General features: G+C 37.0%; 1 protein-coding gene across 1 annotated transcript; it reads right to left on the bottom strand.

The window, feature by feature from the left end:
* DCAF13 (DDB1 and CUL4 associated factor 13) lies at positions 1-27,682 on the bottom strand. The gene is made up of 11 exons (XM_006065078.4): positions 27,497-27,682; positions 24,771-24,970; positions 23,744-23,851; positions 19,626-19,715; positions 17,882-18,037; positions 14,168-14,245; positions 12,427-12,509; positions 8,092-8,256; positions 2,868-3,003; positions 1,429-1,592; positions 1-185 (listed from the first exon to the last, which is right to left on the bottom strand). The coding sequence occupies exons 1-11, from the start codon at positions 27,564-27,566 to the stop codon at positions 98-100; spliced, it is 1,338 nt and encodes a 445-aa protein (XP_006065140.1). The 5' UTR covers positions 27,567-27,682; the 3' UTR covers positions 1-97.

The raw sequence follows: 27,682 nt of genomic DNA, 5'->3' as shown, positions 1-27,682 counted from the left end.
TTTGCTGTTATAAGAGGGGCAGTACTTTTATTTATAGAGTTCACGAATCAACATGTAACAAATAATCATACATTAGTCTTGGTAAGAACACCAAATGTTATTTCACAACTGCCACTACGTGTTTATTCTTCTCTGACACCATCTGCACAGATCCAGGCTTGCTATGTTTGATACGATTCAGTTCCCTAGAAATTAAACAAAATACACAAATTTTAAGTTTATGAGAAGTCACTTTAACCAAAGAAAACTTTCTCAGAAAAATTACATGGCATTTTCTTTCACCAGAAAACTACCCACTGGAAAAAAGTTTTCACCAGAGTAGGTAAGAAGTAGTTCTGAAGAATGGACTGGCTACCCACTCCAAAATTCTGGCCTGGAGAATTCCATGGACTGTATGGTCCATGGGGTCGCAAAGAGTCAGACACGACTGAGCAATTTTCACTTAGAAATCAACTTTTGTTAACTTACTGGCTTCTTCTCTTACTACATCAGTGTCCTTTACTAAGTTTAAAAACCTGCTGCAACTGCTAAGTCGCTTCAGTTGTGTCCAACTCTGTGTGACCCCATGGACTGCAGCCCACCAGGCTCCCCCGTCCCTGGGATTCTCCAGGCAAGAACACTGGAGTGGGTTGCCATTTCCTTCTTCAATGCATGAAAGTGGAAAGTGAAAGTGAAGTCGCTCAGTCGTGTCTGACTCTTAGCGACCCCATGGACTGCAGCCTACCAGGCTCCTCCGTCCATGGGATTTTCCGGGCAACAGTACCTGCTGCAAGTTATTAAAATGTTTAAAACTGACTCAACTCCAACATCTATCCAACATAACAAAATAACAATTTGCATTGCCTAATTAAAAAAAACAACTCTTTCTTAGAATTTCTATAATATATTACATGAGTTCAAGGATTGCACAGAGAAGAATATTCTACAGGGGAAATGATGGTGATGGTGGAAACTTTTGCTTCAGAGCCAAAATGCTAGATTCCAAATGCTATGATGAAGCAAGCATATTAGATACATTCTTTTTTTTTTTTTTGATAAATTCTTATCTAACAAATATTCTTGCCAGTCTTTAAGCTAGAAAATACACATTACCTCAATTCTAGCTACACTGGAAATCATTTTTTTACACTATTTACAATAGTTTCTTTAGTGTGAGTAGAGCCTTTTCTAATTTTGATATGTATGTCTTTGACATTGTTTGCCCTTTAAACATATTCCCAAAGATAGGTAATGAAAATTCTGTGTTAGATAATCATAGCTTCCCCTTTTATCAGGAAAAAGCCCAGAGGAGTATTCAAAACCACCTCTGATGTATAACAGCACATAAACTATTCCTTTGACGGGCACATTTTTTGTTTGGTTTTGGTGGGATGTGAGGGGAGAGCTAGAAAACGGTACTGAGAGAGACACAAATGCTCCAAAACATACTTTCGTCGACGAGCTTCTTTCATGATGCGCTGTTCCTGAATCTGGCTGTAGATAGATTTTGGTAGATGTCGGTGACGAGAGATACGTTTTATATGAGGATGATGTTGAAATTTCTCCTTTAACTTCTGGTTATAATCTGTGGCTGCTTTTTCTCGTGATGTAAGCTGAAAAAAAAATACATTTTGATGTTTTCACGAAGGATGTGTTCTTTTTGCTTCAGTACAACAGAGTTAGGAAGAACCGTTTCCCCAAAAAACTATCAACATTTATGACATGTAACCAAAATTACTAATGTAACTGTACAGTTACATTAAACTGTACTCATTATAAGGTTATGTTATTGATACCAGCTCTGCTATTTCCTTTTAGTCAGGGTGCCTACAATGTATTGATGGATGGATGCCACCAAGTGCAAAAGAGCAGTGCCTAGGGAGTTAGGATCTGTGGACCACTGAGCGGGTCCACGTAACACCGAAAAAGCACTTAATGAATCACTCAAAAATTTTTTCTGTAAAAATTATTGAAACAGAAACAAAAGTGATGACATAATAACCAGCCTTTGTCTAACAGTTGTTAAGGATGGTATGATTTAGAGGAATATTTAATGATGAACATAAACCTAGGCATAGTGTAGTACTTTAATAATCATTAAACCTAAAATAAACTTATCTTTAATTACTTATTTTCATATCTTGCTTTTCCTTCCAGGGCTAAGTAGAAAATAAACCACACTTAACCTTTCCTTATTAAACTTACTATTTGCTTCAGATATAAACACCCTGTATATTTCTTACAGAAAACATGAGACATTTAGAAAAACATTAAGAACAGAAATCAACCTTAACTCACAACCCAGAGGTTGCTAGTCAACAGTAATATTTGTTATATTTTCATGAAATCTTGCTTAAGTCTGAAGCTGTGCATTTTTTTAAGTGTTTCACTGTGTCTTTGATATTAAAATATTAATACCCCACAGAGGCTTGCAGCCTTTGATTTGCCTGATTACTATTCCTTTGACAGAATACATATTCCAAGTTCTAAGCCTCTAGTCCCTACATCTTCTCTCCCTACCTCAAGGAAAATACAAAGAAACAAGAAGGCTCAAATGCAATCAAACATTTGAATTAACAAAGCCCTGTGGGGGAGTTCTCTGGTGGTCCAGTGTTAGGACGTAGCATTTGCACTGCTGGGGGATCCAGGTTCAACCCCTGGTCGGGGAACTAAGAGCCCACAAGTCATGCAGTGTGGCCAACAGCAAAAACAAAAACAAAGAACTCTGAAGGTGCCTGTGACATGAAAAACGTAAACGTCGATACACCCTTGTCTGTTTCCTTTCATCACAACTAAAGCACTTGAAATAAATTCTCTTTATAATAGAATGATACTCAATAACACTATAAACAAGTTGCGTGATAATGAAAGAAAATAGGATCTCTTACCACACCCAACTTTTCAGAAGCATTAGCTTTCCATAGACGAATGTTCATTTCATCAGATCCACACATAATGTACTTGCTGTCAGCAGTCCATTTTACACAGATAACATGCTGCATTCTCTTTGTGTGATAGACTTCCCTACAGAAGAGGAACTAAGTTAAAACATTTAGGAATCTGGTACAGATTTTCTTTAACCAACTACCTATCAAGTATCAGGGTAACATTTTTTGAGTCCTGAAAGAGTATAAAAGAGAAATTAAAATACACTTAAATGTATTTTTTTGGAGAAGGAAATGGCAACCCACTCCAGTGTTCTTGCCTGGAGAATCCCAGGGACGGGGGAGCCCGGTGGGCTGCCGTCTATGGGGTCGCACAGAGTCAGACATGACTGAAGTGACTTAGCAGCAAATGTATTTTTATTGAACCATACTGCTAAGATTCTATGCTAAGAGCTGCGGAACATATTAAAAAGTCCTGCCCCCAGAGAAGTTATAATCCAGTAAGAAAAATAAATATAAACAAACCAAGCAAAACTAGATATCCAGAAAAGATCACAAAATAACTGTGGGCATATAACACAAATAAAATACACTGAAGCTGGAATAACTATAAGATCAACCACCACACTTCTTTGGGTTTCATTTCACTGGGAAAAAAATACTCAACGGCATTCAAAGAACATATCCTGATATGCTGATCCTAATGTCTGATTTCTGTTTTGGTCAAATTGTTGAAAAAGTGTAATTAATTAAAGTGAGAGTGGATGACTTACATATGTGACAAGAAAGAGAGGGCTACAGAAGTGATGAGTTGAGGTAAGGATCATTTAGTAAATGGAGATGTCAAATATCATACCTATTTGGAAAGGTGTGAAACATGCTAAGTGAATTCACAGAAGATACTATATTAGGAAGTGTTAAGCAAAGCATTAAAAAGCAAGTAAAAGACAAGGTCAGAAAAAATTAAAACATGAGACTCCTGGAAAAGTAAAACTTCCTTATCTGGATTAAGTGATTCAGAATGCAGACTACAAAGGAAACACACTCAGCCAGTTCTGCACAGTAAAAGAAAACACGTAGGATGATGGAATCAATAGATTTTGTTATCTGTAAAGACATTTCTGAAGTACACTCAGAAAAGTGGTCTATTACGCTATTTCTAACGGATGCATTTTGAGCTCTTGAATGAATATGCAGATAAACCATATGACACAATTCTAAAAGAGAGGATGGTTAGAACGAACATACTATTGAAAGAAAAAGTAGATCAGACAGACTGCTTTTTCTTCTCTCAATGCTCTGCTTCTACAAGACTCAATTCTTAGAACCTCTACCTATTTAAGATCCCCATTTCGCCATAGCAATATACTGAATTTAAATATCAGGAAATTCAATTAGGCTTTGGTAACCACTAAAAATAACCTGCATATATTACATCAGTTCATGTACTGATATTAGACCAGACAAATCCAGTGGACAGTTACTTGGCCAACTGAGAATCCTCCTTAATGGTAAACTACAGAGTTTAATATCTAGATATGTTTATGCTTGTACATAGAACAGATACATAAAGTTCACTATAAATTATGCTATTTGTGGAGATAAATAATTTAAAAACTTAAATTCTTTACATACACAGTCAAGCTAAAAGAACTGTTCCATGTGAATGCAACTGAATTTACTTGTTTGCTAGTAAATACTGAATAAAATCCATAGAAGTTACCTTCAAATATTGATTTAACTGTAGTTTTTGAAAACCTACTCAAAATTTATTTTTTTAAAAAAGATTTATTTTTATTTTTTGGCTGTGGTGAAAATTTACTTTAAAAATATATTTCAGTGACTTTAAGTTCTTTGAAAGGAAAATATTTTTAAAAATACAGATCATTCAAAGCACTGCCTGTATTATTTGATGTTTTTGTAATGATAGGAAACTAGAGCAGACCATGGAAACAAACCAGAAGCAGCTTTCCAGCAGATGACAGTAATGGTCAGAAAGAATATTGTTTATATGGTTTATAACTAAAACCAACAGGAAGTAACATGTATTAAATTGTGATTACAAAATCTTCAAAAAACATCAAGAGACAATTCCTAGAAATGGGATATAAGAACTCACTTCATACAATTTTGGAATAATCTGAGATTTTAACCAGACTTGCATTTAATTGCCCATGCTGGTTTTAGAATAATCAGTTTGAACTCAGCTATGGGGCTCTTGGCATCACGGGTGCCTAAACTTCCCATTTCTTGTACTCCTCCTTTGATCCTTATGTCTGCTTATGCATCATGTTAGAAATGTCCTACTTAATACCTCTGGAGGTCCTGGTGTCAAGAATGATGGAGGACCACAATCTCTTGATTTTTTTTCCAGAGAAGTGAGAAAAATAGAAACTATCAGCCTTGCCTTGGGCCTAACTGAACAATTACCATTACCAACAAGAGTATCATGAATTACTAAAGAGTATCAAGTTAGTTTCAACAGTCACATAGGAACCAACCCCAGAGTCCAGGATCAAAGTCACCAGAACACCCACTCAGTATACTTTTGATTCAAATACCTTTTTAATCATACACACGATGATGACGACGACAGTTATCTATCTGCTAGCAATTCATGATGATATGAAAAAGTTTAGGAATTAATATGGCTTCCTCAAGTTAGAGAAGAGAAAGATACAACCATCACACGAAAAAACACCAAAGAGTTAAACAAGCAGATTGGCTATGACCAAAAAACGTATGGAGCTGTGTGACCCTGAAGAGGCTCTGTGGGCAAGATCTTGTGGTTGTGAACACAAGGCTGGGACAAGGGTGAGGCAAATGAGGTGCCTACAGTGTATACTCTAAGGAGGCTGTCACTTTCAGGGTGATGCAGATACAGGCTAGGCACCTGCAAGAGTCCTGAGTCAGGAGGATGTGCCTGCAAAAACAAGCATCACTTGCTCAGGAAGATCAGACCCCTTCAACACTGTAGACGCTAGGTTAGTTATCATTAAGAGTAACGATCAAAATTCTCATCACTGCACTTAAATGGTGAAATTTATTCACCCTGTTATAGTTACAACACCAAACTGAATGCTCTTTCTCTAGCTTTAAGTGAAGGAAGGGTCCCATAAAGACTGCTAATCAGTCTTTACCAAGCTGGGGAAACTGTTTCACCAGCTCCACGCTGCTGTTCTCTAGCACAGATCTTCACCTTCCAGCCTCAGTATACAGGTTCTCTGGTCTTTCTTTTCCCTGATTCTGCTTAGTTTTCTCCTTTCCTTTTCTATGGCTTCCAATCATTCTGTTATCTTTCACCATGTGCATTTTCTCCAACACTGAATCAAGACGAGGTCATCCAAGCAAGTATACATATAAATGTATATGCACACATGTCTTGTGTATGTTGGGTGGTTGCTCTCCCAAACTTGCTTCCCTAGTGGCTCAGCAGTAAAGAGTTCACCTGTAATGCAAGAGATGCAGGAGATGTGGGTTTGATTCCTGGGTTGGGAAGATCCCCTGGAGAAGGAAATGGCAACCCACTCCAGTATTCTTGCCTGGGAAATTCCATGGACAGAAAAGCCTGGCGGGCTACAGTCCATGGGGTCGCAAGATAGATGGACATGACATATGTGTATATATGACATATATATGTCATATATCATGACATGACATATGTGTACATATGTATAGTATTTTAGAGAGAATATACGTTCTTTTTAAATTCTAATGTTCCTACTTTTACTGAATCAAAATGGAGGTGGTTGTATCTTCAAGAGTGAGTGACACCACCATAATCCTTTATCATTTTTATGGGAAGATATCGTCTAGTTTACTTGGATTTGCCTTGAATATGCAGAAAATGCTCTGTAAATCACAGCATACTAATATAAGGGGCTGTGTCTTACACGAGTTAGTTTTTAAAGTCGGCAAAAACTCAAATGCAGTCAAAAAGTATTCCTGAAAACCTTTAAATGCCAGTTTACTATAAACTACCTCAATACAATAACATGTGAAATAATATAACACGGTGGTACAAGTATATACACTACATTCAGTAATGTGTGCAGCAGAGGGCCAAGCTGTATGAAACAGAACACCTTAAACACTAGTTACATTCACTGTACACAAACAGTGACACACACAGAGCACAGGACAGCTGAGTGTTCCGATCTCCCGTCTCCTGGTCATTCCAGAGCGTGTGTCTAGATGAGGATGGAGGGACACTTGTCCTGACCATTTAAACCGTAATTTTTCTCTTTTTCATTTTTGCCTTAGTGTATGAGAGCAAATATAAGGTATTATTAACTGCTCTTAAACTGTATTAGGGGAAACTAAGTTCTTCCTTATCAAATTAAAATCTTTTTTAAAGTTTACTCTATCTCATGGCAGTGAAAATACTCTGCATATTATCATGATGGATATATGTCATTATACATTTATCCAAACCCATAGAATGTGTGATCCAAAGAGTGAATTCTAAGGTAAACTATGGATTTGGGGTGATTACGATGGGTCAGTGTAGGTTCATCCTACATTTTGGTGAGGTAACAAAAATACCACCCTATTTGGAATGTTGATAATGGAACAGGCTCTGCATGCGTAGAAGCTGGGAATATATGGGAACTCAACTTTCCTCTCAATTTTGTTGTAAACCTAAAATTCCCCTAAAAAAAAAAAAAAGCCTTTATTTAAAAAAATTAGTATAAAACACTCAAAAGGTTTTGCCCTAAGGCAAAGATTTCACATCAATAAATTATATAAAGCTAAAAAGACTCTGATGCTGGGAGGGACTGAAGGTAGGAGAAGAAGGGGACGAGAGGATGAGATGGCTGGATGGCATCACTGACTCAATGGACATGAGTCTGAATAAACTCCGGGAGTTGGTGATGGACAGGGAGGCCTGGCATGCTGCAATTCATGGGGTCGCAAAGAGTCGGACACGACTGAGCGACTGAACTGAACTGAATATCCTAAGAATCTGCCCTGTAGGCCGATGTTTTTGCTGACAGATGATGCAGAAGGTGGCTGCCCACATCACAACACCTGAGTGTGAGTCCCATCATATACACAAAACCAGTGTGTGTTAAGTCACTCAGTCATGTCAGACTCTTTGTGACCCCCATGGACTGGAGTCCACTGGCTTCTCTGTCCACCAAATAACCTTTAGAAAAAGATACATGATGATCTAGGCAGGGAAAAAAAGTCAAACAGAAACAAATGTTTACTGGTAGTAACATACCTGCTTCTACTTTTGTCCACAGGAAAGATTCGAATAGATTTATCAAAACTAGCTGACACAAACTCTCTCCCAGTGGGAGAGTAATCCACATCAAGCACTGCAGATACATGATCCATATGCACCATTACAGGAGTGTCCAGGGCACGCATATCGAAAGTATACAAGCTGTAAAAGAGTTTTTAATTATTTGATACAAGTTTCTATTAAAAAATGCACATGCAGTACTAAGAGACATTACTGAACTTAAGAGGGCTAGCTAATAAATAAAGCACATCTAAATACATAGCTCAATTCTTCACATGGCAGATAAGGGATAGGGAAAAATATCAACAGTTTTATTATTCCTTAAGATTATATACTTACACACTTTAATCCTTACAAACAGAAATCTCATTGTAGAAAATGTGCAAACTCCAAAACCATGAAGAGTACAAAACTTGCATTTAATTTCACTACCCAGAGAAAGTCAGCACAGTGTATATGTTTCTTTTAACCATGCTATTTAATTATATGCCTCTTAATACAATTAACATATTACTGTATAAAGCTCTATATTGATATTTCATGTAGCATATTATGAGCATTTATTAATATCTGAACATATTTTAATGTTTTCATATGTAAATGAGTTAAAATAATTAATAATCTGTTTAAATTTATATTTAAATCTATTTGTTAGTAAAGTTTCCCATGTTTTAACTTTTGATATTTAATGGGACAAATTCCTAAAATTAGAATTAAGTTCAAAGGCATGAACATTTTTAAGGTTTTTGAGTTGATAAATCACTTCCAATGAAATCACACTAATTTATACTCTATCAGTGATACATGAGAGCAAGCACAGCTTTTCAAAGGGTGTACTAAAATTAGAAAACTATACTTCGTGCACAATTGGCAAGAACAATGACTTCATGATTTTCGAGGTTTAAATTTTTTGACAGCTAGAAGAACAGTGCTTAAAATGAACCAACATAAATGATGGAGAGTAGTAATACAGAATTACTGTAACCAAGTTTCTAACATCAAAATACTTCCAGATGCAAATATTAGCAAGGGGAAAAGTTTAAGGAGAAACAAGATATCCACAAAATTTTAAACTATCTCCCCACAGATATGTATTAATTACAGAAGAAGAAAATAGTAACTTTAGTGGGGAAAGCTGGTAGACACCACCTTAACTAAGTGATGAAGGTCAACATTACTAGTAATAAGATGTACTGACATTATGTACTCCTGGTTTGATGCACCAAGAAGGGGATATCAATTTTGTGATATTCTTGCCAAAGATGCATAATCTCAATGAAATAATGAGAAAACACCAGTTAACCCAAGTTAAAGGCAGTCTACAATATAACTGACAAGGAAGTCCTTCTCAAAAGTACTAAGGTCATAACAGAAAAGGGAAGACTGAGAAAGTCAGTGAGCAGACATGGTAATCAAATGCAAATACAATGTAGGATCCTGCAACAGTAAAAGAACACTAGTGGAAAGACAGGTGATGGAATACAGTCTGCAGTTTACAATATTGTACCAATGTTAATTTCTTGGTTTTGCTAACTAGACTATGGTGACCTAAGATATTAACATTTGGGAAAATTGTCTTACAGGTACCTTTTTTGTAACTTTTCAGTAAGCCTTTCCAGTGGTCATGTATGGATGTGAGAGTTGGACTGTGAAGAAAGCTGAGCGCCAAAGAATTGATGCTTTTGAACTGCGGTGTTGGAGAAGACTCTTGAGAGTCCCTTGGACTGCAAGGAGATCCAACCAGTCCATTCTGAAGGAGATCAGCCCTGGGATTTCTTTGGAAGGAATGATGCTAAGGCTGAAACTCCAGTACTTTGGCCACCTCTTGTGAAGAGTTGACTCATCGGAAAAGACTCTGATGCTGGGAGGGATTGTGGGCAGGAGCAGAAGGGGACGACAGAGGATGAAATGGCTGGATGGCATCACCGACTCGATGGACGTGAGTTTGAGTGAACTCCAGGAGATGGTGATGGACAGGGAGGCCTGGCATGCTACAATTCATGGGGTCACAAAGAGTCGGACACGACTGAGCGACTGAACTGAACTGAAATGAACTGAAGATTACTTAAAAACAAAAATTCAAAAAAAAAACTTCATAAAGATTATTTTCTAATACCATTATTAGAAAAAGTCACTGATGCTAAAGGTAACAATTTTCAAATAACCATGAAATTCTCATCAAGAGATGAGTCATTGCTTTCTTTTATGATCTTCAAACATAACACGGGATTGTCAATCAAGGTGATACTGATCACTGAAGTTAAATTTCTGAGCTGACAACTGCTGTATATTCCCCATCCAGAGCAGTGGTTTTCAACCAGGCTTGTTTTTAGCAAAATCTTTGTGGTTTTTTTTCTTTTCTTTTTTTTTTAGTAAATTGTTTTAATTTTAAGAACTTATTAGAATTCCAAGCAAATCAACCCATCTAGATGCAAAATGTTTTTGTAAATAAAGTTTCAAGTCACAGTATTCTTCAGCAATAACACAGTTCAACCCTATTACCTGATGAAACTATGGTATAGACTAGTTTACATGACTTGTCTAAATTTTTACAATAGTTACTGGTTGGGTCTACACTTGAACTTGGATTTCTAAATCACAACAGGATTATTTAAAGGGCAAGAAAAGAAATAAAATGTTAAAAGATATTTTACACAGCAAAATCACATTCAAGTAAGAGCAATTACGGTACTCTAACAGTCACTTCTTACAAGTGATGTACTCTTGTTTCAGCTTCCATATATAATTATTTCCAAGGCAAAAATTGAGAAATTCTAAAGATACTCTGAAAAAAAGATTATTTTCCCCAAATAACTAATTAGAGCAAACTTTAGAAATGTTAGTAAGATTGGTCAGCAGGACTTTTTTTTATTGCTTTTAACTGGAACAAGGGCATTTAATTTCAAATACTAATAAAGGCTAAAAGAACTTCAATTAAGTGGTTTGAGTTGATGAGAGCTTCGTTTTAGTACAGAAAAGTCGTAATTGATGCTTTTAGTTTAATACCACTAAAGCATCACGTAATAAATCCTATTTCTGAGCTAATTTATGCTTTCTTATCTAACAGTAGTGGAAAGAACAAAGAATTGAAATACAGAAGATCTAAAGTTCAATCCAATGACAAATTTCCACCTTCTACAAAAAAACATGTATTAAGAATCCATCATATACATAGCACTACAATAAATGCTTGGATAAAAACATATGAATAAGATATTCTTTCCTCATTAGGAGATTAAACTCCCTACATCAATACCCTTATCTTTAAGAAGGGGATAACATACACGTCTTATTCACTTTATAGGGATATTGAAAAGATAAAGTGAGCTAATGTCAAATGCTTCAGCAAGTTTTAAAGCAGTATATAAGAAATCATAAAATTCCATCCAGGTCAAGAACATAAGGCTGCTAAGATACTCCTTTACAAAGAGTCACAGATAAATGTATCTGTAAATATTAAGGTAAAGACTGAAACTTCAGTTTTTCCTTTTGTCTTACTGAAGTAATTAGTGGTGGTGAATAACACGACAACATGAATAACAATCACCTGCCTACACATTTTGCAGGCAGACATTTTTAGGTTCTTAAAACATGTATGAATCAGTCATTATTTACTGATATATGGCTAATGTCAGGGATTAGCCAACTTTTTCTGTAAAGGGCCGAATAATCAACATTTTTGGCTTTGTGGGTCATACGGGCTCTGTTCCAACTACTCAACTCAGGCATTATAGCACAAAAGCAGCCATATTCCATACATAAATAGATGTGTCTACGTATGACCTAGAGATTGTCATACTGAGTGATGTGAGTCAGAAAAAGAGAAATGTACTACTGTATAGCATATAGAAGTCTGCTCAATGTTATGTGGCAGCCTGGATGGGAGGGGAGCTTGGGGGAGAATGGATGCATGAAGATGTATGGCTGAGTCCCTTTGCTGCTCACCTGAAACTATCACAACACTGCCAATCAGCTATACGCCAATACAAAATAAAAAGTTTAAAAAGTGAAAAATAAATAAATGTGACTATATTGCAATAAAACTTTACAGAGACAGGTAGCAGACAGCATTGAGTCCATAGATCAAAGTTTTATTGTCCCTGATCCATATTATTTTGAAAACTAAGAATACTTTTTAAGAAGCACTTCTCTATTTTGGGAAATCTTTTTTTTTTAATTTTAAGCAAAACAAATGATAATTTTCTAATGTGTATGAAAGAATACTACCTAGGAAAATATATTTCATTAATAAGACATATACAGTTGAGTCACTTCTGATAGAAATTAAGTTACAAGAAAAGGGAAACTTACTTGTAATCCTCGTTTGCTGCAGTAAAAATGAATGCTTCCATAGGGTTCCAGCAAATTGTATTTGTTCTCATATCTAAGATGACCTGAGAAACATACACTAACCCATTACTATGAAATTAAGTCCCTCTAAAATGGATAAATTCCTACTTCATTTCCTTTTCTTCATTTTTCACTGATTTAAGCAAATACTTCAGTAAACACCTATCATTTGCACAGAATTTGGCTCAGTGCAATAGGAAAAGAAAATCAATAATTAATTTCCTGAACACACAGGCAGTGCTAAATATTGAAAAATATAAAAATGCTTAATAAATGGTCCCTTGACCTCAAAAAGCTTGTAGTGTAGTTGGGAAAATGAGACATATGTAAGAAAAGTTCAACCCCAAAGTAGTAAAGTATAATATATTATTAACAACTGAGAAGGTAGGGTTGAAAGTGGCAGAAACTGCTATTCATTAAACTAGTCCTTTGGTGCAGGGGTGGAATCAAGTAGGAGATGGAGACTGACATATACACGCACTACCATGTGTAAGACAGACAGCTAAGTGGGAACGCCTGCTGCACAGAGCAGGGAGCTCAGCGTGGTGCTCTGTGACGACCTGGGTGGGTGGGATGAAAGGAATTCAGACAGAGGTCCAAGACGGAAGGGATGTATGTACACACTCAGCTGCTTCACTTGCATAGCAGAAACCATCACAACATTGTAAAGCAACTACACCCCAATAAAAAAGACAAAAACCAAATAAACAAAAAACTAGCACTTCCATGGTAACATTCTGCTAAATGCTTAATTTATTCTTACCACTGGGCTGTGAGGCAGTTATTAATATCACCATTTCACACAAGAAACACAGATTAAGTTACCTGCTTAAAGTCTTAACACCAAAGTTCATGCATGTTATTCCCACCATATGACATGGGTGAGTGAAATTTGGAAAGATTATTCTACTTATCTAGCTCAAATGTCAATCAATATATTCTACTTCTAATATTTCTGAATTTATTACGTTATAAAAATGATTTGGTAACAACAAAAATATGAAAAGCATCTCTGTTAGGTATGGCACAGAGATGTCTATGATAACAGACCTGAAGTCCATTAACAAGGCATAGCTCTTCTGGTACTCTCTCAATTCCAGCACTTGCAATCAACTGTATACTCATTTACTTATAATGGCACTTGTCTCTTTACTAATAATATTCCCTCCCTCTTTATAATCAGCTTAAGGTTTCATTAAGTCTGATATCTAAGTCCTGGAATGACTGCTTCAGAACGGCTGGGAAATCTGACGCCTTGAACAGGATAGTGCCTGTCTAAATAAAACGTCAAACTGGTACCCACTGGTGTGTAACTTAACAAATAAAGGTGATTATGTGAATGTTATAAAACTTTCTGGAATAAAATACCATGTGTGTCACTATGATAATCACAGGGCCTGACTAATAGGATGCAATACTTAAGAACTTCCAATTCAGTGAGTACAAACTAGATGTCTACAATATTCTGGCAGTATGGAAAACGGAAGACTAGAATAGAGTAACTCCTGGAAATTGACGGGTCTCTAAAGAGCAACAGGGAACTGAGGGAATGCCATTACGACCACTTGGGTTCTAAGAACATCTCTATTAAAAAGAATTTTTTTTTAATTCTGAAAAAACATTTGCTCTGTATTTTCAGTCACTCGATTCACAAAAGGATGCATTAACAACTGTATAAAGTAAAAGACAAATTGAAACTCACCTTTTTCAGAGGAGTAGCTTGTCTCATATCATATAGTACTATATTCCTGTCAGAAGCACAACTTCCCAAGAGAAATGTCTAAAAATAAGTGTAACAATTATCAGTTAAAAGCCAGGTTTGGCAGCAAACCATGTCCATTCCTAAACAAATGATTTAATTACCTTTAAGATACAAAGTTGTAACACTAAAGTCCATTGTAAGAGGGTACAACAAATCACTCATAATCTTGGCAACCAAAGCCAAAGATTTTCATGATTAAATCCCCATGCCTGTATTTTAGATGCCTGAGATGATACTGTAGGTATTCTGCATTCTATTTTATAACAATATATTTTACTTACCCCTTCTTCACTTAGACCTGTTTCCTGTTCTTCCATATTATAAATAACACTTCAGTAAACATTTGAATACATTTAGATCTTCTTTTCCTAAGGGTAAGATTTTAGTAGTGGCATCACCCTAATCAAAAAGTATGAATAATTCTATGGCTTATGCTATTTAGAGGTAATGGTTTTTCCAGAGTTATAGCAGTAAGCATTGCAATGTGGAAATATATTAATTTTACTACACTGGGCGGCAATATTAAGTATCATATAAAAATGCCTTCTGTAACCACAGATGCAGAACCCATGGATTTGGAGGGTCAACTGTATAAATTATTGCTTTATTAACAGTCAGACATTTCCTCATGGTTATTAACCCTGTATAAACTAGGCCTGTCCTTTTGTCCAACTGTGGTTTCAAGATGTTTCAAATATTTATTTGTAAGTCAATTATAAATGTGTCAAGTGGTTACATGATTCTTGGTATTAAGTGAAAATAAGCTCTCCACCTTCCAATGGAATCCCAAATCCCACCCCTTGTAGCACCGTTCCTCCTCACCCATCGTTCCTGATGTAACTCCTGTCTTCTGCTTATATTATTCCCACCGCAAGCATAAGAGGAACCAGAAGAGTTACTTACTACGCTGCTATATAGCCACATTTGTGTATACTCTTTTTAAACTGCTTCCTCTCTGAGCTTTTCCCCTACTGAATGACTCCTCTCAACCTTTCTTAGTTTCTCATTATTTCACTCTAAGGTCTGACCAGGTACTGTTTTCAAAAAGTAAAGACTTGAATTTGAGCAAAGCAAAAAATTCTACCAAGAAGGAAAGCTGATTTTAATGCTGTAAAGTGTAGCAATTCTCAGAATAAACTTTTGGCTTTATCAGAACCCTCAGCTTCAATATTTTTACAGAAAATTAATTAGTGATGATTAGAGGAGACAAATATACTCCATTTGTTCACAGCAACATGCCCTCCCCATTAAGTTTAATAAAGGGTCAGGGTAAGAGACATCCACACCATTTGCTTTTACCACCAAGTCAAGGTCATATGGTTAATAAAACACACATACACACCTAGCTGAACAAATAAGAGTTTTTATACAGGCTAATTTGAGAAACATGGTTGCTAGGTCATCACTAATCATTAATTATGATTTTAGGATTGGCCATCAGCTCTACTGACACAGGTGTTCACCAAAACAGAGAAACAAAAGATCTCATTTACCCACTAGGGAGGAAATCAGTACCTGTTCCTTCTGTTTTGTTTTTTTTTTAATAGCATACCACCACCATCTTAAACTTGGGTAGCACCTTTTAAAAATATTCACATATATTATCACATTTGACACTTGCAACAAACCTAAGAAGTACACTGGAAGACATAATTAATCTCATTTTAAAAATAGACAAATACAGAGAAAAATTATGACTTGTGAAAGGTCAACACAAAGGCGTACTGGCAGGAAATACAGTTCAAGCCTAGGTCTGCAGCAAGGTAAGAGATTAAATTTTCTCACAGGTCACCTGTGTTTGTAGCCTGCTTCTGCCCAGTGGCACTGTGGCCTGGTCTACAAGGCTCATTTCACCAATCAAGGGGAACCCAGGGAAGGGAGATGGAGGGTGGCGTGAGGAAGATACAGACAAAACAGACAGATATTCTGTCCCAGCAATCGGCAAACTTTTTCTGTAAAGGGCGATAGGGGACATAGTTTAGGCTTTGTAGGGCCATATGGTTTCTGCAGTTTATTCAACTCTACTTTGTAGTGCAAACTCAGTTACAAACAATACATGAGCAAAAGGGCACAGCTGTGTTCCAGAAAAAACTTAAAAACCAGAAACAGGCAGTGGCCTCACAGACTGTATCTTGCTAACCCCTGCTCTAACCCTGCAGCCTCTCCCAGAAGTGTGTTTACCCATGTGGGCTGAAGGAAGGGGGTATCCTTTGACTGATTTCTCAGCAGGACTTCAAAGCCAAGTTCACATCATACTACAGCATCTCACTCTTTTTTAAAAATACTTTTATTTTTATAATTTCATTTGTTTATTTTTGGCTGTGCTGGGTCTTCTTTGTTATGCAGGGTTTTCTCCAGTTGTGGTGAGCAGGGGCTTTTCATTGCGGTGGCTTCTCTTGTTGTGAGCACAGGCTCTAGGGTGCGTGGGCTTCAGTAGTTGAGGCTCCCAGCCTCCAGAGTACTTTCTGGCATGTGGGATCTTCCTGGATCAGGGATTGAACCCATGTCTCCTGCACTGGCAGGTGGACTCTTTACCACTGAGCCACCAAGGAAGCCCCTCACTCAGTCTTATACCCTGCTACTTTGACTCAACCTTTTATTCCTCCTTTTGTCAATTAGAGTCTCGTAAATGCAAAACTTGCAGATGAGAATTTTCTCTGGGACCACCTAACAAGATAATCTCCTGATAACTTCTAAAACCAGCTCATACACAGTGATTTCCTTTTCTTCCTTCAGGAAAAGGCATGTCGACTGAGTCTTCTCGACAGTGAGTTTATCAGTTATTATGCATTCAGAAAAAGCCCAGGGGAAGGCCTGGAGTCCAGGAGCTGGCTTAGCCTTCAGGGCAGCCTCCGTTACCAAGTTTGGACCTAAATAAAAAATAAGTAGGCTAATCTCTAACTCTTCCCTTAGATCTGGAAAGAATTAGGAATCACAATTTAGTCTTCTGAGCGAAGAAAAATAGAATTATAACGAATTATCATGTAGTAGAAAAATAACCACGCATATTATTTGGAAGCACTGATGCCCTTGTAATGTACAAATAATTAAAGAAAACAATGCTCAACACTTCTTCTTCTGACCTCCAAGAGAGTTAAGAAGAATTAACTTTTTTTTTTTTTAAGGTAATCTGTGGAACATGGGGCTTCCCTTGTGGTTCAGCTGGTAAAAAATCCACCTTCAATGCGGGAGACCTGGGTTCGATTCCTGGGTTGGGAAGATCCCTTGGAGAAGGGAAAGGCTACCTACTCCAATATTCTGGCCTGGAGAATTCTGTTGACTGTATATAGTCATGTATAGTCATGGGGTCCCAAAGAGTCGGACATGACTGAGCGACTTTCACTTTGTGGAACATGAGTGCTGAGGGTACAAATAAAACTCAAAGTTTCTTAGGACCGTGTGTGCTTGAGTTCTACCCCCACGAGCACACGCATACACTGCCTCTCACAATGCTGAACACCAGTGTCCGGGGCTAAACTGTGGTCAAGCATGTCGAGACCTGACCAAAGAAAGTGGAACTCAGACCAAATGGGAGACCACCACTAAAATTCAGAAAATTCCTGGATCACACATTCAAGTTCTTCCTGAATAGAGTTGAAATTATATGATAATAAAGAAACAATAAGCAGAACATATTTCAAAAAGGAGCATTACCTCAATTGGGTTAAATTTAACACTGCTTATACTGTCAAATCCCCAAGTCATTGAACATATAGGACTGGTTCTTTGTTCATCCCAAATGTCTACTTGCTGTCCACATGTGGCAAAAACAGCTTCTCTCCAGTGATGATCAATTCCTGTATACACTGTCTTTAGAAGCAGAGAGGTTGTTACAGATGAGTCTTTTCATTGGTACTTCAACTCTACAGAATAATATCTTAAAATATATTTCTCTACACTCTCATGTGCTTAAGAAAATCCCTGTTCACTAAGAAATTTCTTTAAAGCCCTTAATTAAAGGAGAAAATTCTACCATAAGAAGTGATGTTCCTTATCATACATTCTGGGAATAAAGAAAAATGTTAACATGGGATGTATTTAATTAAGTTTGAACACACAGCACAGAAGTAATCTTTAAATCTTACTGGGTATTGAAGGATCTTGGAATCAACTACTGAAACACAAAAGGCAATTTCTAAAAAACTTAATTCCACATTTAACATATGAAATACTGAGTCCCAAGAAAGAAACACAGATACAAACAACCGTATCAAAATTTGGAGAGAGAAACAAAATTAGCAAGTGTGGATGCTAAGGTTGTCAAAAGCAATAAAATCTCATAAATTTGGTATTATTTACTTAAAATATGTGACTCATCTATTCAGGGCCAGATTAAAATCTACCTTTGTACTAGACAGTAAAAAATGTTTGGAAAGCAAATTAAAGGCCACTATTTAGCCAATACTTTAAGCTTTTAAGAACTCCTATCAGCATCTGCAGATTTAGAATTATTTCTATTCAAGTCTCTACAAACTTCTGCACAGTAAGAATTAACCCCCAGTACCACAGCGAAGGGGTAACACTAAATATTTCAAAAATCTTTGGAACTCCTAGCGAAAAGACATTTTACAACAATGAAACAAATTTTCTTTCAGGAATTACTAATTTTTTACCATCTGCAAACTATTTCCATTTCACACTAATATACCACCTCCACATCCTTCAAGAACATTTAGATCGACCATTAGAATTCAGCAAAGTCCTGATCATGGGCCAAACCTCTCATTAAAAAAAAAAAAAATTTAGAACTTCTTGAAGCCTGAAGAGCAGAATCTAAATATATACTAAATACTAAAATGACAAAAAAATTTTAAAGATGAAATATTTAAAGATTAATTCTAATTTTAGAATTTCCCTTAGTATCAAAACATAAGGATTAAAAAACATAGGTAGAGCAAATGATCCAAATTATTAAGCTATAACTTAAAGTTATAACTAAACTATATCAAGTGATTTGCAGAATGCTGTTAAGAAATGTAAATAAGATTTATATAGAAAGCACACTATTAAATGTATTAATTTCCTAAAGAATACTTTCAAGTAAATGCTGAGCTCTGGGAAAGATCCATGATATAAATGAGAAGCTGAAGCACTACTTTTTTCTGACCTTTTATTTTATAGATTTCCACCCATGTTCTTGCTATAGGAAATGTTTCACTGCCTCCTCTAACTAAAAATAGAAACAGAACCCTATTGCAAACGAACACCAAAGAACTGTTCACATTCTTTAACTGCAAAGACCCTTTGATTGCATTAACTATTGCTTAAAACAGGTAAAGTATTGCAGCCTAAACTGTCTGATTTCTTACACCTTTTTATGAAATTGAAACTATAAAATAATTGTAGGTAAAAGAGAAGAATTTTAGTAGCCCAAGTATGGGTCAATTTATTTTTGTACCTTTCCTAATATTGTATGCAATGGCTCCTCCTCCTCTCCACAGCTTGGCCCGTCCATTTTCCATTGCTTCACAGTTTTGTCATCACCAACCTAGAAATATTTACAATGATAATGAAGAACAGTTATAAACGGTAAGCTTGCCAACACATACATCAAATTATAAACATCTTTAGTTTAAAAAATAACATATACCACATTCTTCCAGTAAAGTATTTATTGATTCATTTATGTCCCACCTTGTTAAAGATTTGTGATAAACATATAAAACGCATAAAATTTAAAATAAAATAGGATGAATAGAGCAAAACAAGAGTTAAGGGTAGAAATAATATTACATCATAAAGATGGTAAAAGCTGCATGTTGTAATAAGGATGACATTTCAAATTAGAAAGAAAAATGAATTACAATAAAATGGTATTGTGAGATCAGGTTAGTCATTTAAAAAGTATGAACCAATGTGACACCTGATATAAAAATATAATTCCAGATAACTTTAAATGTAAAACATGCAACAAAATCCATAAAGATACTAGAGACAAGGCATTTTTATAATCTTGGCACGAGAAAAGTCTTTCTTTGTATGACTCAAAACTCTAGAAACTATCAATATTAAGGCAGAGGTTTCCAAACTGTAAAATGTAGACTTCTGAAGGATCCTGAGAATTTTTCAGGAGTCCATTAGGATAATATTATTTTCATAATGTTAGTATAGGCATTGCTTGCCTTTTCACTGGCCCTGACAGTTACAGAGATGGTGAAAGAAATGGTGGGCAGAACTGCTGGCACCTTAGCCCAAATGAAAGCTAAGGAAACAAACTTCGGTAATTCAGACTTTGGGACATGGCAGATATGTTCAAGATGTCACGTAAACATCGATTTTACTCAATTCTTTTGAATATGTTTCCTCAAGCGAGGAAAACAAACGGGATTCCATCAAACTAAAAAGCCTTTGCACAGCATAAAAAAACTATCAACAAAGTAAAAAAAACAAGATATCTGCAAACAATATATACAATAACGGATTAATATCCAAGTATACAAAGAACTCATACAACTCAACATCAAAAAAACTCAAAAAATAGGCAGAGGCTCCGAATACACATTTTTTTCAATGACACATAGATGCCAAATAGGTACATGAAAAGATGCCCAACTTTACTGTTCATCAGGGAAATGCAAATCAAAACCACAATGAGGTATCACCTTATACCTGTCAGAATGGAGAATGGTTATAATTGAGAGAGTCAATTCCTAGGTAGGTTGATAAGAAGTACAGGGTCCCCAAGGAAGAGGAAGGAGTCCAGAGTCCTTTAGGAGGAGAAAGGGGTCTGGGGATCTCAAGAAGGAGAAAAGGACAAATTTTTTTTCCCACATTGCTTTGTCTTAGTAATATAACAATATATCTTGCTCCAGGATGTTTCTCCTTCTTAAGAATCTTCTGACTAATCCTGTCATCTTGAAATCTATGGGAGTGGGTCTGGTAACATCTTTCTATTGTTTGTTCTAATCTTGTTAATTTAAGATGTATGTTGTAGGAGGGGGTCTGGTAAAAGTATATAAGGCCTTGCATAGACTAGTGAGCGAGGGTGCTCTCTGGCCCCCTTCTGTGTCCGTGTCAGAAGCTTTCTCTGTCCCTTTTTCACTTTAGTAAAACTCTGCTATACAAAGTAATCAAGGCTTGAGTGATCAAGCCTGGTCCCTGGTCCTGAAGCTAAATCTTCTTCGGAGATCACGAATCTGACATGATTCATGGTAAGCTATCATTATCAAAGCCAACAAGTAACAAGTGTTGGTGAGGATGTGGAGATAGGGAACCTCTGTGCACTGCTGGTGGATGTAAACTGGTAGAGCCACCATGGAAAACAGTATGGAGGTTCCTCAAAACATTAAAAATAGAACTACCATATGATCCAGCAATTCAACTCCTATGTATTAATTGGAAGAAAACAAAAGCACTAATTAGAAAAGATATAAAGATATGTGCACCCCTATACTCACTGCAGCATTAGTAACAACAGCCAAGATAGGGAAGCAACCTAAGTGCTTAACAACAAATGAATGGATAAAAAAAATGTGTTCTATAAACATAATGGAATATTACTCAGCCTTGAAAAAAGAATGAAATCTTACCATTTGAAAGAACACTGATGGACCTAGAGGGTATAACGCTAAGTGAAGTAAGTCAGAAAAAGATAAACACTGTATGATTTCACTTACATGTGGACTCTAAAAAACAAATGAATAAACATTACAAAATACAAACAGAATTGTCAATATAGAGAACAAATAGGTGGTTTCCAGCAGGGAGAGTAGTGGGGAGATGAGAGAAATAAGTGAGGGAGATTAGAAGGTATGAACTTCTAGCTGCAAAGTATGTGTACAGAGTGGAGTATATAGTCAAAAACTATGGATATCTATGTATGGTGACATATTGCAACTAGACTTATTGTGGTGATCACTTTGAAATGCACAGAAATATTATCACTATGTTGCGCACAAAGAACCAACCCAGTATTGTAGATCAATTATACTTCTAAAACAAAAAAACAAACTTACAGAAAAAAAGACGGTATTTGTGATTACCACAGGTGTGGGGTTGGGGCAGTGGGTATTGGAAGAAGGCAGTCAAAGGTGCAGACGTCTAGTTATGAGACAAACAAGTACTAGGGACGTAATGTACAACATGACAAATAAAATTAACATGATTGTATGTAACATAGGAAAACCGCTGAGACTAAATCCTAAGAGTTCCTATCACAAGAAAAAAACTTTCTCTCTATTTCTTTAATTTTGTATCTATATGAGATGATGAATGTTCAGGAAGCTCACTGTGGTGATCACTTCAGGATGCATAGAACCACTGTGCTGTACACTTTAAACTAATGTGGTGCTGTATGTCAGCTACACTGCAATAAAACAGTTCCTAATTCTAAAAATAAAAATGTTGTTAAACCTAACAACTACTTTCAATTGCTTTCACTCTCCAGAGTTGACTCTATTATTGCTTATGCAGACTATTAAAACTGCCTCCAAACTGATCACTCAAAGCTGTCAAATTAATCCTCTCAAAGCTCAACTCAGACTCCGTCATTTTCCTATTAAAAGCTTTCAATGAACTTTCAATGTCTGCACACCACAGTAGATTATTTGCAAAGGCCAAAGGTAGAAATAACCAAAACATCCATTAATGGATGAGTGAATAGACAAAATGCGGTATATACACACAATGGAGCATTAGTCTTAAAAAGCAAAGAAATTCTGACACATGGTACAAAATGGATAAGCCTTAAGGACATTATATTAAGTGAAATTATCAGACACATAGGGACATACAGGGACATAAAGCACAACAGTAATTACCAGGTAAATTACTCAAGGGTAGGAGGTAAGGGTGAGAGATGTGGAGTTACAGTGTTTAACAGTTACACCGTATCAGTTTGGAAGGTCAAACAGTCCTGGAGATGGATAGTGGTGATGGATTTACAATGATGTGAATGTACTTAATGCCACTGAAATGTACCCTTAAAAATGGCTAGAATGGTAAATTTTATGTTAGGTATATTTTATCATACACAAAAATCCTTCAATGACTTATTGCTAACCGACAAAGGAAGTACAAATGACTCATCTTGTTTTAATCTCACTTCTAACTGTTCTATAGAATATTAGTTCAGTAACATGTATTTGGGCTTCCCAGGTGACACTAGTGAAGAGCCCGCCTGCCGATGCAGGAGACCTTAGAGACGTGAGTCCAATCCCTGGGTCAGGAAGGTCCCCGGAGGAGGGAATGGCAACCCACTCCACTAGTGCTGCCTGGAGAATTCCATGGACAGAGACACCAGGCTGGCTACAGTCCATTGGGTTGCAAACAGTCAGAAATGACTGAAACGACTTAGCACGCACACATGTAATATGTAATTAGGTACAAATAAATTTTAAAGTATGGGAAAGGCTGGATTACATAAAGAAAACCAAGACTTATCTGAGTTTTAATGTTATTTTGCATTGTGAAAATCAGAAAGGGCCTTGGATCACATAAATGAACTCAGAAAATATTCAATTAGGTTAGTTCTACACATGTTGAAAAGAGTTAATGACTTAACTGTATTATACTTACACTAAAAAAAGATGTCCCACAAAAGCGGGTACATATTCCTCGTACAAAACCTTCATGTGCTTGTATCGTACGAATACATTTTCGTTTGGTCAAGTTCCAAATTTTAACCTATAATAAAACATACTAGGAAATTTCAGTGAAGTATAAATAAAAAATGTTCAGGCACAGAAGTGTTACATTCCAAGAAAAATAAGTTCAACACTGAAAAGGCTGTAAATCACTCTACCAGATGGCTAAAAACAAAATCCTCTAGATCAAAATAATGCAATGCTGAACCTTCCTGGTGGTCCAATGGTTGGGGTTCTGCCTACCAATGCAGAGGACACAGATTCAACCCTAGTCAGGGAGGATCCCACACGGCACAGAGCAACTACAGAAGCCCGTGAACCCTACAGCCCATGCTCTGCAACAGGAGGAGCCACTGCAGCAAGAAGCCCCAGCACCACAAACAGTAGCCCCCTTCCCCACCCGTGGCAACTAGAGAAAGCCCACACGCAGCAACAAAGACCCAGTAGAGCCAAAGATAGAATAAATAAATAAATAAAATAATTTTTTTTTTTAATTTCACAGAACAATGTCTGTTGGGCACATTGGAAAAAAAAATATGCAATGTCTATGGATACGAACATCAACAAGCAGAAAACTGAATCTCTTAAATACTCTGTTGATTCTAGTGTAAAAGTGCTTTAAAGCTTCTCTTTCCTTGGCAGAGTGGGAAATAATTGTGTTGAATTGTTAATAACATACTCTGTGAAAAAACTCACAGCTAAATATCTGTATTGTAAACATGCCTTATTACTTACTGTCAAACAGCCGAAAGCGACTACATTTTTAATTTCTTAGGTTTAGATAAGAAACTACTGAAGTTGCTGATTCAAAGAAAATTTAGTCTTGAGAATTAAAAGAAAACAGGACATAGAAAAATGAAATCAAACCAATTAAAACCCACAGTAACTCACAATTAAAGGAAGAATATTTGCAACATAACTATTTTCAGTTTAAAATGTCAGTGTTTGGTGATACTTGCCTCTCCATCACATGCCCCAGAAAGGACAGTAGCCAGGCTCTTTGGATTCTTTGCCAAGCAATTGACTCCATCTCGGTGACCATCCAGGGAGGCAAGGAATGGTTTTGCAAATACCCGTTCCAGTTTGGTAGCATTTAAAGCTCTTATATATTCTCGTGGGACCTCAAAAGGATGTAAGGTAGGATCATAGTTTCTTGGAACTGAAATAAGAATGATTCCTCTTAATAAAATAATTCACATTTAATACCTCCTGTGGTATTCCTCAGCTAATCATTCAATATATTATTCAATAAGTCTTTATTAGGGACACTGACAATGCAGAGGACTAAAACTAAAAACATTGAAGACCTTTTGTCCAGAACCTTTCCAAAATGAACAGAAAGTGATACAACACATACATCTTGCAAAATAACTAGACTCTATACACACACACACACACACACAACTTTTCCTTTTCTATGTCCTACTACGCTCTTCAACTGGGTTATAAGCCTTCACCTGTAGGGCTTCCACTACATTCTTCATTACATTTCTTATACCGAGCACAAAACAAGTGCATCATGAACATTTGCTCAACTGACCTCTTAAGCTCCTTACTGGGTGTGTGTATGCATGCTAAGTTGCTTAAGTCGTGTCTGACTCTGTGCAATCCATTGAACATAGCCCACCAGGCTCCTCTGTCCATGGGAATCTCTAGGCAGGGGATCCTCCTGATCCGGGGATCGAACCCATATATCTTGCATCTCCTGCACTGGCAGATGGGTTCTTTATCACTAACGCCATCTGGGAAACCCCCTTACTGGGCAGGGAACACTAATAATCTCCAGTGCTGATCACTGTACTGATAAGTATACAATGTTGTGATGATGATTATACTATTTCTTGAGCATTTTCAGTGTTTGATTTTGTGTGTGCGTGTTAGTCGCTCAGCTGGGTCCGACTCTTTGTGACCCCATGGACTGTAGCCTGTCAGGCTCCTCTGCTCATGGAATTCTCCACTGGGTTGCCCTTCCCTTCTCCAGGGGACCTTCCTGGCCCAGGAATTGAACATGGGTCTCCCACACTGCTGGCAGATTCTTTACCCTCCAAACCACCTGGGAAACCCATGTGAACCGTACACATCCTTTAAAAAAAATTTAGCTTAAATCGTGTATCTTCTATAAATTTTTCCAAATACCCATAATTATGCCCACCTCTAAATTCGATGTGGTCAACAATAAACATTCAACAAAGATATATGGAACACCTCCCATATACCACAAGCACTCAGGACATCAGAGCAAACAAACTCATGGTACATATTTATGTATGTTGTTCTTATACATTTGTATGTTATCAGCTATATTACCAACAGAGTTTTACAGATTCCCTGATGCCCACACCCCAGATCTATGAGTCAGAATACTCAAATAAGTATTTGAATACTGCACAAAATTTACAAAGACCACTTAAACAAAAAAATCTATGACCAACCAGTTACCCATTCCTTCATTCAGACATTAATAACGCAACTACTAGGTGCCAGGTGCTGTCTAAACACAGGGGCCATAGAAACAAACACAACTGGGCCACTCTCTGCAAGCTCAATCTGATTTAAAAAAAAAAGACTGATAGTCACAATAAAAATGAGACAATGTAATAAACACTCTGATATTAGTATAAAAATATGAAACAGAAGCATAGGAGAGTGCCTATATGTGTACAGGATGGGGGGAAATCTGCAAGGGACAGTAACTGGGTAGAGGTGTGTGCCATTGCATGCCTGAAATGCACAGACTAACAAAAGCACATGTACACTAGCTGTGGGAAAAGTAGTCACCCATGAAAGGAGAGAGGAAGATGGGACCAAGTTCAAGGAGTAGCGATGATGTCAAGTCCGAGTGACATAATCTACTTTGCATTTTAAGAACACTGTTGTTTTGATACTTAACCCGTAAACAACTTGTGAGCAGAGACCATTTAGTTAGCACTGCTCACAATATATACTGATAAGCTATATGACTCAATCATACGGAAATATTGTTCCAGCCTCCCCTTCTATGGCTCACCCCTACCTCAAACTCTAAAGATATGGCCCTTCTCTTATGCCTTAAGTTTATTCCTGCCTTAAGGCCTTTGCACTTGTTATTCGCTTCACTTAGAATAGTTTATTCACACATGCTTGGTCACTTACCTATAATTCATTAAGTAGTCAGCAAGTTAATGGGGGAACAGACCAGTACAGATAAAACCCATTAATTTCATTTTAGTCATTCCCCCACTAAACTTCTCCACAAGAGTTTTTAAGAGAAAACTGACCGCTTTAAGTGTCACCTTTGTCTGTTCCCACATCCGGAAGTACGTAACTTTAAGCAGCAAAGTTATCGAAAGTTAGAGAGTAACAAGGAGAGGTTTAAAGATGTTTGCTTAATTGTTAATTCCTTCACAATCCACGAGTTTGGCTCATTCAAGTCCACGTTCCCCCCAACAGGACCCTGAGAACCATCAGAGAGCAGCAGCTGAAAGCGGTGTAGACGGGATCATTTCCCCATATAACTAACTTGCCACTGACCACTAGACAAAAGTTATGAGGTAAGGGATTTGAAGAGCCAGAAGCGCTTTATAAACCAAGAGCCTTAGCGAAAGAAAACAGGTAAACAACGAGAGTGGAACACCAGCCTCCCCTCCCGGACCAGCTTTACTCGGTGGAGCCCAGGCCGGATCCAAGGCTGTCTAACTTGTCTCACCTCGCTGTAAGTCCAATTTGGTTTCGCGGACATAGTGGTCGGGGTTCCGACTCAGCATCTTCACCTTCATCTTGCTGCCAGTTCTCCAGGGATCTCACAACCCTTTCTCTCCCGGCCCCAGTTAGCGCCACCACATCCTCCTTCCCCACCAACACATGCCACTTCCGCTTCTTCCCGACTACTTCC

Source organism: Bubalus bubalis, chromosome 15 (assembly GCF_019923935.1).
Source record: "Bubalus bubalis isolate 160015118507 breed Murrah chromosome 15, NDDB_SH_1, whole genome shotgun sequence".
NCBI classification, from domain to species: Eukaryota; Metazoa; Chordata; class Mammalia; order Artiodactyla; family Bovidae; genus Bubalus; species Bubalus bubalis.
This window is presented reverse-complemented; position numbering and strand designations above follow the sequence as displayed.